Below are 13,705 nucleotides of genomic sequence, written 5' to 3' on the forward strand. Positions count from 1 at the left end.
ATGTCATTGACTTTTCCACAGTTTTGTATGTAAAAGTTTACAACTATATGTAAGTTTTTCTACTATTGTGAACCTTTTTTACTTAAAAATAATTCCTTTTTGGAAAATTTTAAGTTGTGATATGCTATCATTTTTTGAAGTTTTAAAAAAAAAAATTAAAAAATTGACTTTTTACCAGTACCTATTACAGAGGGGGAATCTCTTCTGTAAAATTGTATTTAGTTTAAATATTAAAGAAAAATCTATATATGGAATTGTAAAAGTGCTGACATTCCATCGTGGCAGGACTTCAAAGCTGTTTCCTAAGGCTTTCTGCTGCAGAGAGACTCGAACAAAAGGAAAATGCCTCTGTTAAATGTTTTTATAAAACTGCTCCATCAGGTCTATACTTAAGCTATATTTTCTAAAGCCTAATCATCCTTTAATATGCTGCATATAAATTATCAGCATGGTTGCACTTTCTCAATAATAATGTATGCCCTGCAATTGGCTCATGATAAGGACTTTAGTTTTTTAACAAAACAAATAGTACTTTGGGCAGAAGGTAATATTTATATAGGTACCTCAAGAAAAAAAAAAAAGCCTGAATATGCTGCATTTTGTTCCTTTAACATTTTTCATGTAGCATTTGTTTGCTTTTATTATAATTTTTTCTTTTAGTAGGTTACTAGCTACCTGTTTTGCTTTGGGGGACCCTGCTAGCGTTTTAGACCGTTGTTTTTATTGATCTCGTAGAATGTAGTATCCTTCCTTGGTTTCATGCAGTACTTCGGGATGGGATTTGCCCTGCATTGTGTACACAAGGGGGAGGGGGACCACGAGGAAATACGCTTTACATAGACTTCAGGAAAAGGATACTATATTTCTAAAACAGACAATACATGTTCCTAAATCTTAATTTTTAATTATTTTTTTTTAATTTTGCTCTTACTGCTTTCTTGACTCTTTTCTCAAACGCAAGTGTGGGGAGGGGCAGCTTATTAATGGAGGAAAACCCAACTGACCAAACTTACCGTGTTGGTCGGTGTTTTGGGGCTGATGGGATGTGGGCTCGGCCACGCTGGGCACCGAACCCCCCAAATGCCAGCTTTGGTCTGAGCTGCACCCCGTGTTGGAGCGGGGTCCGTCCTGCTCTCTGGCCGCTTGCTAGTATGGGTGCATCATCTACTTCATTTCCAAGTCAGTAAAAATCTAAAAATATGCAGAGATGGCGAATTTCTTTGTTGAGAACTGTTGAAGGAAGCTTCAAAGGCTGTGAAAAATTGAGCATTTATTGTCATGTTTTTAAGCTTAGGTGGGTCCTTTTCCAAGTTTGTTTTACAGCTTGCAAGGTAAAATAGTTTGCACTACTTTTGCAATAAACTCATGAAAAACCTAACAGTTTCTGTTCTGGTTTCTTACTGTATATATACAACTAATACTAAAGATTTAGCGTAGTGTTTTTCACCTCAAAACATAAGATGTGTAACAAGCTCAGAATGCTGTAATTCCTGACAAAATAATGATGTGAATGATATTTTATAAAGTTATTTTGTATGGTGTCAATTTTGTTTTGCCTCATAGTATGTCAATAAAATAAAATTCCTCATCTTTACAAGTTTTTGTTTGATGTATTTTTATTTAATTCAGCCATTTTCTGCAGTTATTGTACGCCGTGAGAGCACTTTTCCTGTGAGCAGAGTGGGATGTGTTCATGGTTGAAGTAATTTTCCACAGTGAGTAAAGAATCACAGAATCGTAGAATCATTTACATTGGAGAAGTCCTTCAAGAATGAGTCCAACCGGTGACCTCACACTGCCAAGCCCACCCCTAAACCATGTCTCTAAGCACCACATCTACACGTCTTATAAATCCCTCCATGGATGGTGACTCAGCCACTTCCCGGGGCAGCCTGTTCCAGGGCTTGACAGCCCCTTCAGTGAAGAAATTTTTCCTAATATCCAACTGAAACCTCCCCTGGCAAGACTTGAGGCCATTTCCTCTTGTCCTATTGCTTGTTACTTGGGAGAAGAGACGGACACCCACCTCCCTGCAATCTCCTTTCAGGTAGTTGTAGAGAGAGGTAAGGTCTCTGCTGAGCCTCCTTTTCTCCAGACTGAACCCCCCCAGTTCCCTCAGCTGCTCCTCACAGGATTTGTGCTCCAGACCCTGCACCAGTTTCGTTGCTCTTCTCTGGACACGCTCCAGGACCTCAATGTCTGTCTTGTAGTGAGCAGGGGGGAGACATTTCATGAGTGAGGAGCTGCTGAATGCCACTAAATAGAGAAATCCCAGGATATGGGTAAAAAGTCCCTGTGTACTATGCAAATAAATTATATCACAGCATTGGTGCTGTGTTTTTCTTGCTGCCGGAGGTCAGAATTGAATCTAAAATCATTGACTGCTTAGTCTGTAGCTCAGCTGTTAGAAGTCCCAGTGGCACATTGGACATCCTCCTGGAGCAGAGGTCATTATACTATACTGAATTTCACTCTGCCAAATTGTAAATTAATTTAAATGTGCTGGTCTGGAGGCTTTTTTTGTGATGAGAGAAGGTCTCTGCTGTCTGAGAGCAAAAAAATTCTCCTAGTGCCATTGCCCTCCCCTGCACCACACCCCTTAGGTGCACTGCAGATGTTTCTGTGGGTGCTCGCCTGCTCTCTGCCCAGATTTCCAGGGGCAAGATGTGGTGCTTTTAACTGAGTGTCTTGCAAGTTATAATCCTGAAAATATTATGGAAAGTCAGCATTTTGGAAATCACATGCCTGAAATCCTACCTTTTCTTGCTTTCTGAGTGAATACCCAGCGTGATCAATTTTTAAATAGAAACATCAAGTGAAGGGGGGGGTACCAAGAGAACTGCAAGTATGCTGAGGAGCTCCTGCTGGGAGCCCAACCCTGCAAACAGATCAGTTTTACTCAACAGTATGAAACAGTCACAGCCATCTCATCCATTTTAGGCAGAGCTTTATTTTTTCCCTTGTTTTTGAGCTATTACTTTGAATTGGACGTGGTTTTGCTCTGTGTCAAGCTCTTGGGGAAACCAACTACCACTTACTGGTTTTGATGGCAACAAGCATTGCCAGATGCGAGGTGTTAGAGATGGCTGTGGCAAATTTTGGCAGCTCTGAAGTCCCCGTTGAGGACTCTGGCTGAATGAATCCAGAAGGGTGTTCAAGTTCTTGTGGCCTCGTTAATTGACAGAATATGTTCATCATCCCGCAGGAAACTTCTAAGAGGGATGAAATATGGTAATTTATACTTAGTAACCACAGTTGTTTTGTCATTTTTGCAAGCTTAGGAAGCTTCATCTCCTTTGAATAGCCTTGGCTGAGGGGGGAAGAGATCTCACAAGCTAGTACTGTAGGGGGAAAAAAAGTAGAAATAGGTATGTAATAATAGATTCATCCTGGAAAGTATCCCCCAGCCTGTGTTCCACTGTCTGAAATCCCTGAACACCTTAAACAGGCCAAGATAGGCCTGGTAATCCCAGCAGCTTCCAGCCTCGCAGCTGGCTTCCCTGCAGCACAGGAACACTCAGCAACTGCAAACTTTGTAAACTAAAAATAGAAAAAACGATGTGTCTCATACGCAAGGCTGGCTGCTTTCCACTTCAAAACCCTAAAATGCCTGTAATTTTGTCGAGATTTAGCTGTCTACAGTGAAGTCTCCCATACTGGATGTGGATAGATAGGGACTTGATCGCAGCTTTCCAGTACCTGAAGGAAGGTTGGCCTTGGCCTCATGGACTTTCCTTTGGGTGTAGGAAGAGGCTGTGTCAGCCCAGGCTGTGGTGGATGAAGTACTCACAGTTTTGATGCACGGTCCGTGAGTGTGCCTCTCACCTGAAAGCTTGGCAGGAGGAAAAAAAAGTCTTTCAAAGTCAGCAGGGGCAGTTGTGGCAAAGCAGAGGCCCAAGCTGTGCAGCATCTGCTCGAGACCTTCAACACCAGTGAAGATCTTGGTGCTGGTAGGGAAGAAAACCCTGGAAAGGGTTTTCCCCACCTAAAGGGGAAAGTCTGAGACAATCACTTTTTCTTGCTTTCCCAGTTATTTCAGCAGTACTTAATGGATTCTAGGCAAACTATCCAGCTGCAGAGTAAGATGCAGGCTGTGTGCTTTGATTTGTTCAAACGCTCCTCAGTCACTGTTGGACGAGTCGGAGGCAGTTCATTTAAAGCATGTAGCTTGTAGCTAAAGCTTTGTAATAGCTTGTGAACGTGGCTTTTGATTTACTGCAAGGGATAAAGGTGCACTGCAAGTGGACTGGGATGTGTCCGTTGAAATCTTATACCAGTGTCCCATGGTATCATTTAGTCTATTTGCACAGCTGATCTCACTTGAAATGTATTTCCTTTAGTCTGTAGCCCAGTGTTAATCTGCTGGTTTGGCATTTCTGGTTGTGGAGGGTTGACGTGCCCCCAGCTGCTCCTTCCCTCCTCACCAGGACAGAAAGAGAAAACAGGATGAGGAAGCTCATGGGCTGAGGTAAAGACAGGGAGATCACTTATGAGTTAATAACACAGGCAAAACAGGCTTGACTTGGGGAAAATCAGTATCATGTCCCAGTAAAAATATTTTGTCTTCAGTCCCAGGATACCAGTACTCCCAGCTGTGTCAGCATAGGCACACATGTACTGGGTCATGGTGGTGGGTTTTGTCCTGGACACTTGGCTGATCACACTGAGACTCCTCCCCAGGCTCACGAGGTACTAGGCTGTAGAGCAGTGACTGAAGAACGTGTTGGGGATTTTTTTTTCTTTTCTTCTTCTTTTTTTAGGGTGTTTAAAAGCAGAGTTTCTGCATTACCTACCAAATGTCAGTGGTAACAATCCGTTGACAAGCTGAGTGGCAGCTGAACCAAAGTGCCAAAAAATCCAGGAATGATCAGCCGCCCCTGCAGATTATGAATGGTGGGAGATACGTACTTGGGGCTGGTGGCTGTTTTGGTACCTTTCATCCAGTCAGCAATATTGTCCTTCATAACATACACCTGGCACCAGGACTGGCTTTAAAAAAAGAAGAAAAATCACCTTTTCAGAGGGTTCTGCATAATGGACAACTGGATCAGCTGCAAAGACCAAACTGGTGGTGGAAAACGCCAGGTCTAAAACTAAGCAGACCTGTAATTTCGGTTTAGTATGAGTGCCCTAAAACTTACCAGTCTTTACCTCAAAATACACGTGCCCAGCATAAAGACCTCTTTGTCAGGGCTGTCTGAGGTCATTCGGTTGAGACCCACCTCACGTAACGGTGGAGCAGGTGTTGTTTGGCCTTACCATAGCACCAGTTCAACGACGGAGGTGCCAGCTCTGGGATCAAACTATTCCTCTGTGACTCTTCAACACAACCAGTGTCACGGCCGGTGTTTATGGGCCCCCAATGATTTCTCCTCTTGTCCTCTACCCTTCACACTACAGAATTACCGTGCAGTTTTGTGCTAGAGTGCAAGCAGGTTTTTTTTTTCCCTAAAGCCAGCAAGTACTAGACCCACTGAGTGTTGACCAATGCCACACAATTTAAATATCCTACTGCAAGCACCCTCCCCCTCCAAGCTGACAGCATCCAGCATTCAGTTCCCCTCAGATCTCCATGCACTTTCAATAATTGTATTTTTAAAAAGCAAACCAACAATAGTATAGTTCTGTATACTCACTTGGGAATTTCTCCAGGGATAAAACATCACCTTGCACTCATTGCAGCGTTCCTGATACGATTTTGATTTATGGTTGCTTTGGGAGAAATTTTGATGGTGCAACATACCTTGATCTTTTAAAATAATCAGAGTATTTATTGTGTGGCTCAGTAGTTTTACTCCTCTGCCAGCCTCTGATCTTACCTGCCTAACCCCAATTTTTGCTTTTTTAGAAAAAATCTGGAGCGTGGCGGATTATGGAGTTGCTAGAGCCTTCTGACTTGTGTTTCCTTTAAACAGCAGTTCAGTGTACTCCTGCCTTCAACCTACGAGGAGCTGTCAGGATTATCCTGACAGGGAGGACAGAGTTTCCTGGGAACTCCACTACGCCACCCAACTTAGGGTCTTGCTTGAGACATCTCCCTTCCCGACTGATTTAGGGCAGGCTGCTGCCCAGCTTTTTGGGGAGGGACGTTTTGTTCCTTAGTAACATTCCTGTGCTTGTTTGGGGCATTCTTCACACCCAGGGAGAGATCTTGGTCACTCCTCTCTCACTCTGACTGACCATGACACCAGGCAAGCATTAGCTGTTTATCGGCAGAGATTAGCTGGTTAACATAACTAAGACTCCAATGCAGACTAGATCTAGTTAGTACTGCTGATAGAGACCACTGCAAGCATGGTTTAGCCTCTTGTCCGCCCTTCCCCTTCTGGAAAGAACTATAGAAAGTCTCTACATCAATTGTCACTTTTCATACAAAACATTTACTTTAAAAAGTTGTATATAAAGTTCTACACAGGACAGTTACCATTTCTGTAGTACCCCCCCCCCCAAAAAAACCCAAAACAAAACAAAAGGAAACATCCAGGTCTGTCATTCAAATAATAGCAAAAGGGTTGCTCATTCTTAACAATCCACATCTAATAGACTGCAACGTGCATTTTGGTAGCACACCACGGACAAACCATAAAGGTAGAGTTCATCAGAGAAAAAGGTTCTAAATATACGTATTTACATCATTATCTAACACATGTCCTTTTTATCACCACAGCCACAGAACCACATTAGCTCTTGGAATGGATCTCGTCCTCTACCCTGTTTCTGTGCCACCGTGGCTATTGAAGCTGCATTACAGAAGTAGCTGTTTTTACAAAAGACTTTTTAAATGGGCTTGGTCTGCTGCGAATGCCCTGGCACTGTTCCAGAAGACTGAGGGAGGGTCTGACTGGTTACTGGCTCCCCAAGAAGGAGAAGGCCGAGGACAGTAGACACTGTGTAAAACACCTCCCCTCGTCTCATCTTCCACTCCAAGGAGAAACAAAAACTGGGGAACAACTCCCTGCTAGTCTGAGGGCAGAAGAGCTTTTGGACTGAAAGCTGCCCTTGAGAAATTTAAATTTGGACCATGATTGTCTGAAGAAGTAATTTTAAAGGATCTGAGCAAGTTCTGCTGTATTAGCTCTTCTTACCCCACCAGGCTCCTGAGGGAAGAATTCTGTTCTTCAACAAGTAAAAAGATCAATTTCTAAACTTCTTAAAGCAAAGGCAGATGGCTCAGTATATAAATATATCCAGCATCTGGATTCTCAGTCACAAAAATAACATAATTTATACAATAAAAAATGGATCAATTATGAAGCAATTCTCTGTTGGCCTTAAGACCCAACATCTTGATCAACAGCTTTATCTTCACCCTCTTCCTCCTCATCTTCTTCATCATCTTCCCCCACTTCTCCATCTCGCTTCTCCTTTTCAAGCATTTTTAGGTATTTGCTAGCTAGGATCTTCTTTGGCAAGATATCTGGAAGGTAGAATTGTTTCTCTTAGAGTCAGTTTGAATACTTACATTGCCTAATTAAATAGTTGCATCTGTATCTCTAACCTCTAACGAAATGAAGACATTGTTAAAAACATTAATATTTAAGTGAATAACCAGCTAAGTTAGTCTGACCTATACAGCTGTACGAATAAGAGGGAATTACCCACTTATTGCACAAGTAACCAAAGATATGGAAGATATTTTATGACTGATTACTGGCAACTGTCTTTACTATCTGCTCACATACATTATTAATTGGTTGTAAAATAGAATGCTCAACTACTCAACTACCTCAGACAGATTCAACAAGCCAGCTCTCCCATATATGTCCTGTAGAAACGTTTTTTCTGCATTAAGATACTTGTTCAGGGAAATAATGATGGACCTGAAGCAAAGAAGAACTGTGTGCTCCAAAAGTATGATGTGCATGGGGAACCCTGATAAAAACTGGGCTAGGAGTATCTTATTCTTGACCTATATCCTATGCCAATACCTCTTCTGAGCAAAGTTTTACAACAAAAAGCCAAGTTTCAGTAAAAAGAGTGTGTGCAGGCACCCATGTGTGTACATATAAAAGGAGAGAGGAACCATATAATTAACCCCTTTGAGAAACAAGCCTTACAGATTTACATGTGTAATTTTGGGGCCACGTAACTTCTCACATAAAGCTGTGCAGTGATCTTGCTTTATAGGCTGAAAGCTTTCAGATGGAGTGGCTGGAATTTAAGAAATGCTTAAGGCAATATGCTGAGAACTAATTAGCCTTCTGTAATTTTGAAACACCAGGAAAATCCCCATTCACAAAGACATGTTTTCGGTGATGTAGTTTATGAGTTCCAGTTGAATGAAATACAGGAGATTAATGACCAGTAGGAGAATTGTGTCCTCACAAAACAATTCGGTAAGAGCAAGATTTCATTTTCCAAATTACAGACTGGATTTACCATCACGCTATAGATACCTGCAAGGAACTGAAAGGTCTCACACTCTTCGGCAGTATGAGACAGGTCGCTGTAAGTCAGAGCGTTCTTCTCCTTGCCTCTGCCGTGTTTGTAGGAGTATGTAGCCAAATACTGAACAAAAAGCTCCTGAAAAAATTAAACCAAACCCGTCAACGGATGAATTCACATATATGGCTGGCAGCGGTTTTCTTTAATCCCTGTTTAAAGGCAGAAGGGCCACATTTAACTGTCCGGGCACCGGGCACGCTGTGCGGAGTCACTAACTTCAGAAAAGCTCCAGGTCGGGGTATGGTTCCATCTCCTGGGAGCGCCGACCGCAGGCTTGGCTGCTGGTACACCACTTCAGCCCCAGCCCAGCAAGTGCCCCCGGGGACCCGCCAGCAGCCGGGGCTCATTTCCACCCGGGCGAATTTACCCGGATTTGACAGGGGTACAAGACCCCCCCGCGCCGCGCCGGGGCTGCGGGACGCGGCCGGGCCGGGCCCCGTTCCTCTCGCCGCAGAGCGGGAGCCCGACGCGCGATGCCGCCTGGCCGCCGAGGGACGGGCCCGGGGCGAGGGGGAAGGAGAGGAGCGGCCCGAGCCGCCCGCCGGGGCCGCGCTCGGCACCGGCACCGCGCGGGGAGGCCCCGGCCGCGGGGAGAGGAGCCCGGCCCGCAGGCGGCGGTACCGCGGGGAGGCGCAGGCCCGGCGCGGAGGGGAGGAGGGAGCCGGTACCGTGGCTTTGGCGGTGAGGAACAGCGCGTCCTGGTTGATGCTGGAGACCTCCGGGGAGCTCTTCATGATCACGCGGATGCGCGACAGGGGCAGCGACACCAGCCGGTTCTCGCCGCCGCCCAGCCGCGCCGCCATCTTCCCCCCCCGCTCCCCCCCCCGCCACTCGCGACCGGCTCCAGCCCTTCACCCCCAGCCCGGCGAGCACTGGGCGGCGGCGGCACGGCCCGCTGGGAGCTGTAGTCCCCGGCCGCCGGGGCCGCCCGTCCCCGCCACGGCGCGACTACAACTCCCACAGAGCCGCCGGACGCCCCGCGCAGCCGCCCCGGCCCGCTCCGTCGGGACCGCGGGCCGCGCCGGAGGAGCCTGGCCGCCGGGCCCCGCCGGCCCCGGGCTCGCCCCGCCGGGCCCCGGGCTCGCCCCGCCGGGCCCGCGTCTCCCCAGGCCGCTGCCGGCCCCAGCGCGGGCGGGAGGGGCCGTGGGGTTTCCCTTGCTCAGCCCCTCGACGTGGGCCTTCGCCCCAGGCTAGCACCGGAGTTTTGTAACTTGTTTTTAATGGCAAATAGGCTGATTCTATATATATATATATATATATATATATATATATATATTCCAATTACAGGCCAGTGGCTACAAAATTGTTAACTCAAACTGTAATTAGAGGCTGCTAAATACCTCTTGCTGCTGTAGTACAGCAGAAGGGAATGCTGTCAGGTAATCCTGCCACTTGTCAGAGGTTATGGAGAGGTGTGGAGGGCACATGTAAACTATTAAGTGATTATGAGGCTGCGTCTTTATTATTAACACACATTCCTCTTCTACAGAAGGTATTTAACTTACTACTATTTATCTACAACTCCACGAAAGGAGGTTGCAGAGAGCTGGGGATGAGTCTCTTTAACCAAGGAGCCAGCGCCAGGCCCCGAGGGAATGGCCTCAAGCTGCCCAGGGCAGGGTCAGGCTGGCTCTGAGGAAGGATTTCTGTGCAGAAGGGGCTGTTGGGCGTTGGAATGGGCTGCCCAGGGCAGGGGGGAGTCCCGGGATCCCTGGAGGGGTTGAAGAGTCGGGCTGACCCAGCGCTGAGGGATCTGGGGGAGTTGGGAACGGTCAGGGTGAGGTTAATGGTTGGACTGGAGGAGCTTCAAGGGCTTTTCCAACCTTGATGATTCTGGGACTGGTTCTGTAACCTGTGTGTCTGTTGTGTAGGTGACTTGTAACATACGTAGGGGTGACTTGTGCCAGCCCAGGCCTGCTAAAGGCAACAGGGGGTTTGCTACTGCTGTTGGCTCCAGAAGGTCTGTGCCTGTTCGAGTGAGAGCTGCTGTACTCCACTGAGAGTGATTCAGCACTTCCAAACCCGATGATGCATAGTTTACATTTCATTAATGGCTTTAAACACGAGTTTCCAATACACTTTACAAACAACATGCCTGATCATTTGTATTGGTAAGAAGTCTGCTAAAGCCACTACTTTGATTACTACTCAGCATGAGAGGGAAGAACAGGAGCTTTTCCATAGCATGCAATAATAGTTCACAGAGAATTTAAGACAGAAAGGGATGTACCCATAAAGAATCATATTAAACGGAAAATACTGGGAATTTAACTGAATATTAGTAGCTTATGCAGAATTTGCCGAGTACATAAGGACAAGGCTTTCCTGCAGATGATACTGATTTATTAATAAAAGGTAGCACCTTAAGCAGTTGTAACACCTTTGTGCAAGGATAGTATGGTGATAATCAGTTCCAGCATGACCACAGCTGGGGACATCTTTTACAGCTACCTAGTACAGATAATCTACATCTCTCAGTGTGGCAGGTGCATCCACCCAACGAGAGCAGAGCTTCTTGGCTGCTGAAGTGCAGCAGCTCCTGACTGCCTTTGTTCTCAGGGTTCTGTGGTAATCAGGGCCTTTGGGCAGTGGGAGCCGCTGTTGACCACAGGGCAGTTGGGCCTGGGTATCAGTGGAGTCCCCTGGGAGCCATTGGGAGCTCGTCCCCTGGAGCAGCAGCTGCGGTCGAGGGCTCTCCCCTTGGGTCAGGACGCTGCCCAAGGAAACTCCTCGAGGGGCCTTGGGTCGGGACGCTGCCCTGAGCAGGTCCTCGAGGGTGAGAGCCCTCACTTGTCAGGTGAGTGATTTTGGGTTGCTGTTAAACCCTAGGTAGCAGGGCTTTGTAAAGCATTTGGGGTTGTCTAAACCCCAGAGAGTGGGGCTTTGTTCTGTGTTTTGTGTTGCTGTTAAACCGTATAGAGTTCTTTGCTAGGCGTTCTGGGTGGCTCTTAAACCCTAGAAAGCTGTTCTGTTCTCCTCTCACAGACATTTGAACCTGTAATTTACAGAGAGCTAGTTAACTGTGTTGATAATATTTTTTTATTTTTGGTGCTTGGTTGTTATTTGAGAGCATCCGCTGAATTGGCGTCGTCGGCAGGATGTCGATAGAGGAGATGCTACAGAAATACAGTTGTGCCCCTTCTCCCCCAGATGTGTAGCGGATGGAGAGGTGGTTTGATCCGGTGGAAGTTGCGAGAAAGTTGGAACAAAGCCGGGGAAGTTGGAGGAGAAGCAGAAGTGAAGGAAAAATGTGTGCCTGCTTGATTCAGGCGCACAGGAAATCCTGCCCGTGCCGCCGCCTGTGTTCGTGCTGCGGGCGGAGAAAGGAGCGGAGCGCCTGCAGCAGCTCAGCCGAGCCTGCCGCACGCAGCAGGGCCCAGCCATGTCTGACCAGGAAGCAAAACCTTCAGCTGAGAACTTGAGAGATAAGAAAGAAGGGGAATATGTTAAACTCAAAGTCATTGGGCAGGACAGCAGTGAAATTCAAGGTGAAAATGACAACACACCTCAAGAAACTCAAAGAATCATACTGTCAAAGACAGGGTGTTCCAATGAATTCACTCAGGTTCTTCTTCGAGGGTCAGAGAATTACTGATAATCATACCCCCAAGGAGCTGGGGTTGGAGGAGGAAGATGTGATTGAAATTTATCAGGAACAGATGGGGGGGGTCACTCAACAGTTTAGATCCTTCTGTTTGTTTTCTTCCCCCTTAATCCTTTTTTATTTTTAAATAATAGTTCTTTTGTAATGTGGTGTTCAACACTGAATTGAAACTGGCACCTACTTTGTAATGGAGAAAGATGCCTTACAGGAAGTGGATCATTTAAAGACAGAATTATTACGAGAGAGAAGGTGGTTATTAGAAAGAAAAATTGAAATTATGCTGGCACAAGCAAAAAAGCCTCCTAGTGTTGTTCAGATTCAAAAGTTAATTACAGGTATAGATCTTGAGAAGTGGAATGGGGATATTTGGGGAGAGTCTGATGGAAGTGGCTCGGAGGAAGTAGAGGAATTGGAGGAAAGACAGGTGCGACCTGTCATTAAAACAAAGGCTCACAGGTCCACAAGGTGGGAAACCCCAAACCACAGTCCGTACAACCCCCTGGACGTGAGGCAAGCTCAGTGAGCTTCAGGTTAAATATTCGCGTAAATTGGGTGAAACCGAGTATTTGTGGAGAGTTTCTTTAACGGGGTGAAATGCTGGGGTTTCAACCCCAAGCCCCAAACTAAGGTTGACATGTGGGTGATTCCCACAGCCCTTCCCAAAGGGGGGTGAGTTTCCCTTTAGGCTTCCCTCCAGGGTGGGGCGGCCTTGCAGACAGAGCCATTGGGTCAGTGAGCCCCAGGGGTCCCGCAGTGAGTAACCCAAGGTCAGGTGTCCACTGAGGGGTAAAAGCTGGGACCCCTTGCAGGAGGGGCAGTGTCTGTGTGTGAGGGGGATGTCCTGTGCAGAGTTCCCTGTTGGGGAAGGACCTCCCGCCTCCCTGGGACTGGGCTCCACTCAGGTCTGGCTTTTGTAAACGTGGGCTGTGTAGGGATTCAGTGTGTGGCTTCCTTGGTCTGATGTGTTTGGCTGGTTGACCTGGTTGTCTCCTGTCCCTTCTATGGCAGACTGCATTTCACCGTTTATCCCACCCGTTGTTGGTCGTGTGGTGTCGTTGTTGGGGTCAGTGGGATTGATGTCAATTGTGTATAACCTGATTGACTTGTTTGTACCCCCAGCGCTCACCCATGTACTGACCCTTTTGTATCAAATACAATTTGTTTATTGGTTCATCTTCATGCTGGCTGTGTCCTTTATGCTAGGCCTGATAATTGGCAAAACAGGGGCGGGGACAAATTCTGTTGAGTGATGATGAGGTGGGAGGTTTCTGGGGTCCCGGAGTGGTTTTAAGTGATGGACCAGCGGGTAACCAGTCGATGATATTGCAAGTGGCTTACTGGGCAGGGGGAGTGGACCTTAAGGAGAGGGGGGAACCTGTTACTGATTTTGCTATCAACTGAAATCAAATTATGTTTGATTTTAATATGAATATAGAATTAAAGATATTTTAGTAGAAATTATTTGTTCACATTTATTGCACTTCATACCAGCAACCAAATGCTACTCTAAAATCCCCTCTATAGCCCTGTACCAAAGGCCAAAAGGATTGGTCAAAATTATCTAGTAGGAACGTTTAGAACCTAGGTAACAACCACAAGTTGATTTATAAACTGATTTATGATGCATACATAGAACTAGAAGAATGCACGTAGCTG

At 46.3% G+C, this 13,705-nt stretch overlaps 1 protein-coding gene and 1 pseudogene across 1 annotated transcript; one reads left to right on the forward strand and one right to left on the reverse strand.

Moving 5' to 3' along the window:
- Window positions 1-212: 212 nt before the first annotated feature.
- CHRAC1 (chromatin accessibility complex subunit 1) lies at window positions 213-9,254 on the reverse strand. The gene is made up of 3 exons (XM_074898386.1): window positions 9,114-9,254; window positions 8,397-8,523; window positions 213-7,417 (listed from the first exon to the last, which is right to left on the reverse strand). The coding sequence occupies exons 1-3, from the start codon at window positions 9,246-9,248 to the stop codon at window positions 7,272-7,274; spliced, it is 408 nt and encodes a 135-aa protein (XP_074754487.1). The 5' UTR covers window positions 9,249-9,254; the 3' UTR covers window positions 213-7,271.
- Window positions 9,255-11,748: 2,494 nt separating this feature from the next.
- Window positions 11,749-12,176, forward strand: LOC141958277 (small ubiquitin-related modifier 1 pseudogene; annotated as a pseudogene).
- Window positions 12,177-13,705: the final 1,529 nt, after the last annotated feature.

Source organism: Athene noctua, chromosome 2 (genome assembly GCF_965140245.1).
Source record: "Athene noctua chromosome 2, bAthNoc1.hap1.1, whole genome shotgun sequence".
Classification (NCBI taxonomy): Eukaryota; Metazoa; Chordata; class Aves; order Strigiformes; family Strigidae; genus Athene; species Athene noctua.

What these genes read in the sequence shown, in the direction of transcription:
- CHRAC1 (XM_074898386.1), bottom strand. Translation starts at nt 9,248, where the DNA reads ATGGCGGCGCGGCTGGGCGGCGGCGAGAACCGGCTGGTGTCGCTGCCC. An exon ending in TCCTCACCGCCAAAGCCACG is followed by an intron (nt 8,524 to 9,113) that starts GTACCGGCTCCC and finishes TAATTTTTTCAG; the next exon opens with GAGCTTTTTGTTCAGTATTT. An exon ending in GACCTTTCAGTTCCTTGCAG is followed by an intron (nt 7,418 to 8,396) that starts GTATCTATAGCG and finishes TCTACCTTCCAG; the next exon opens with ATATCTTGCCAAAGAAGATC.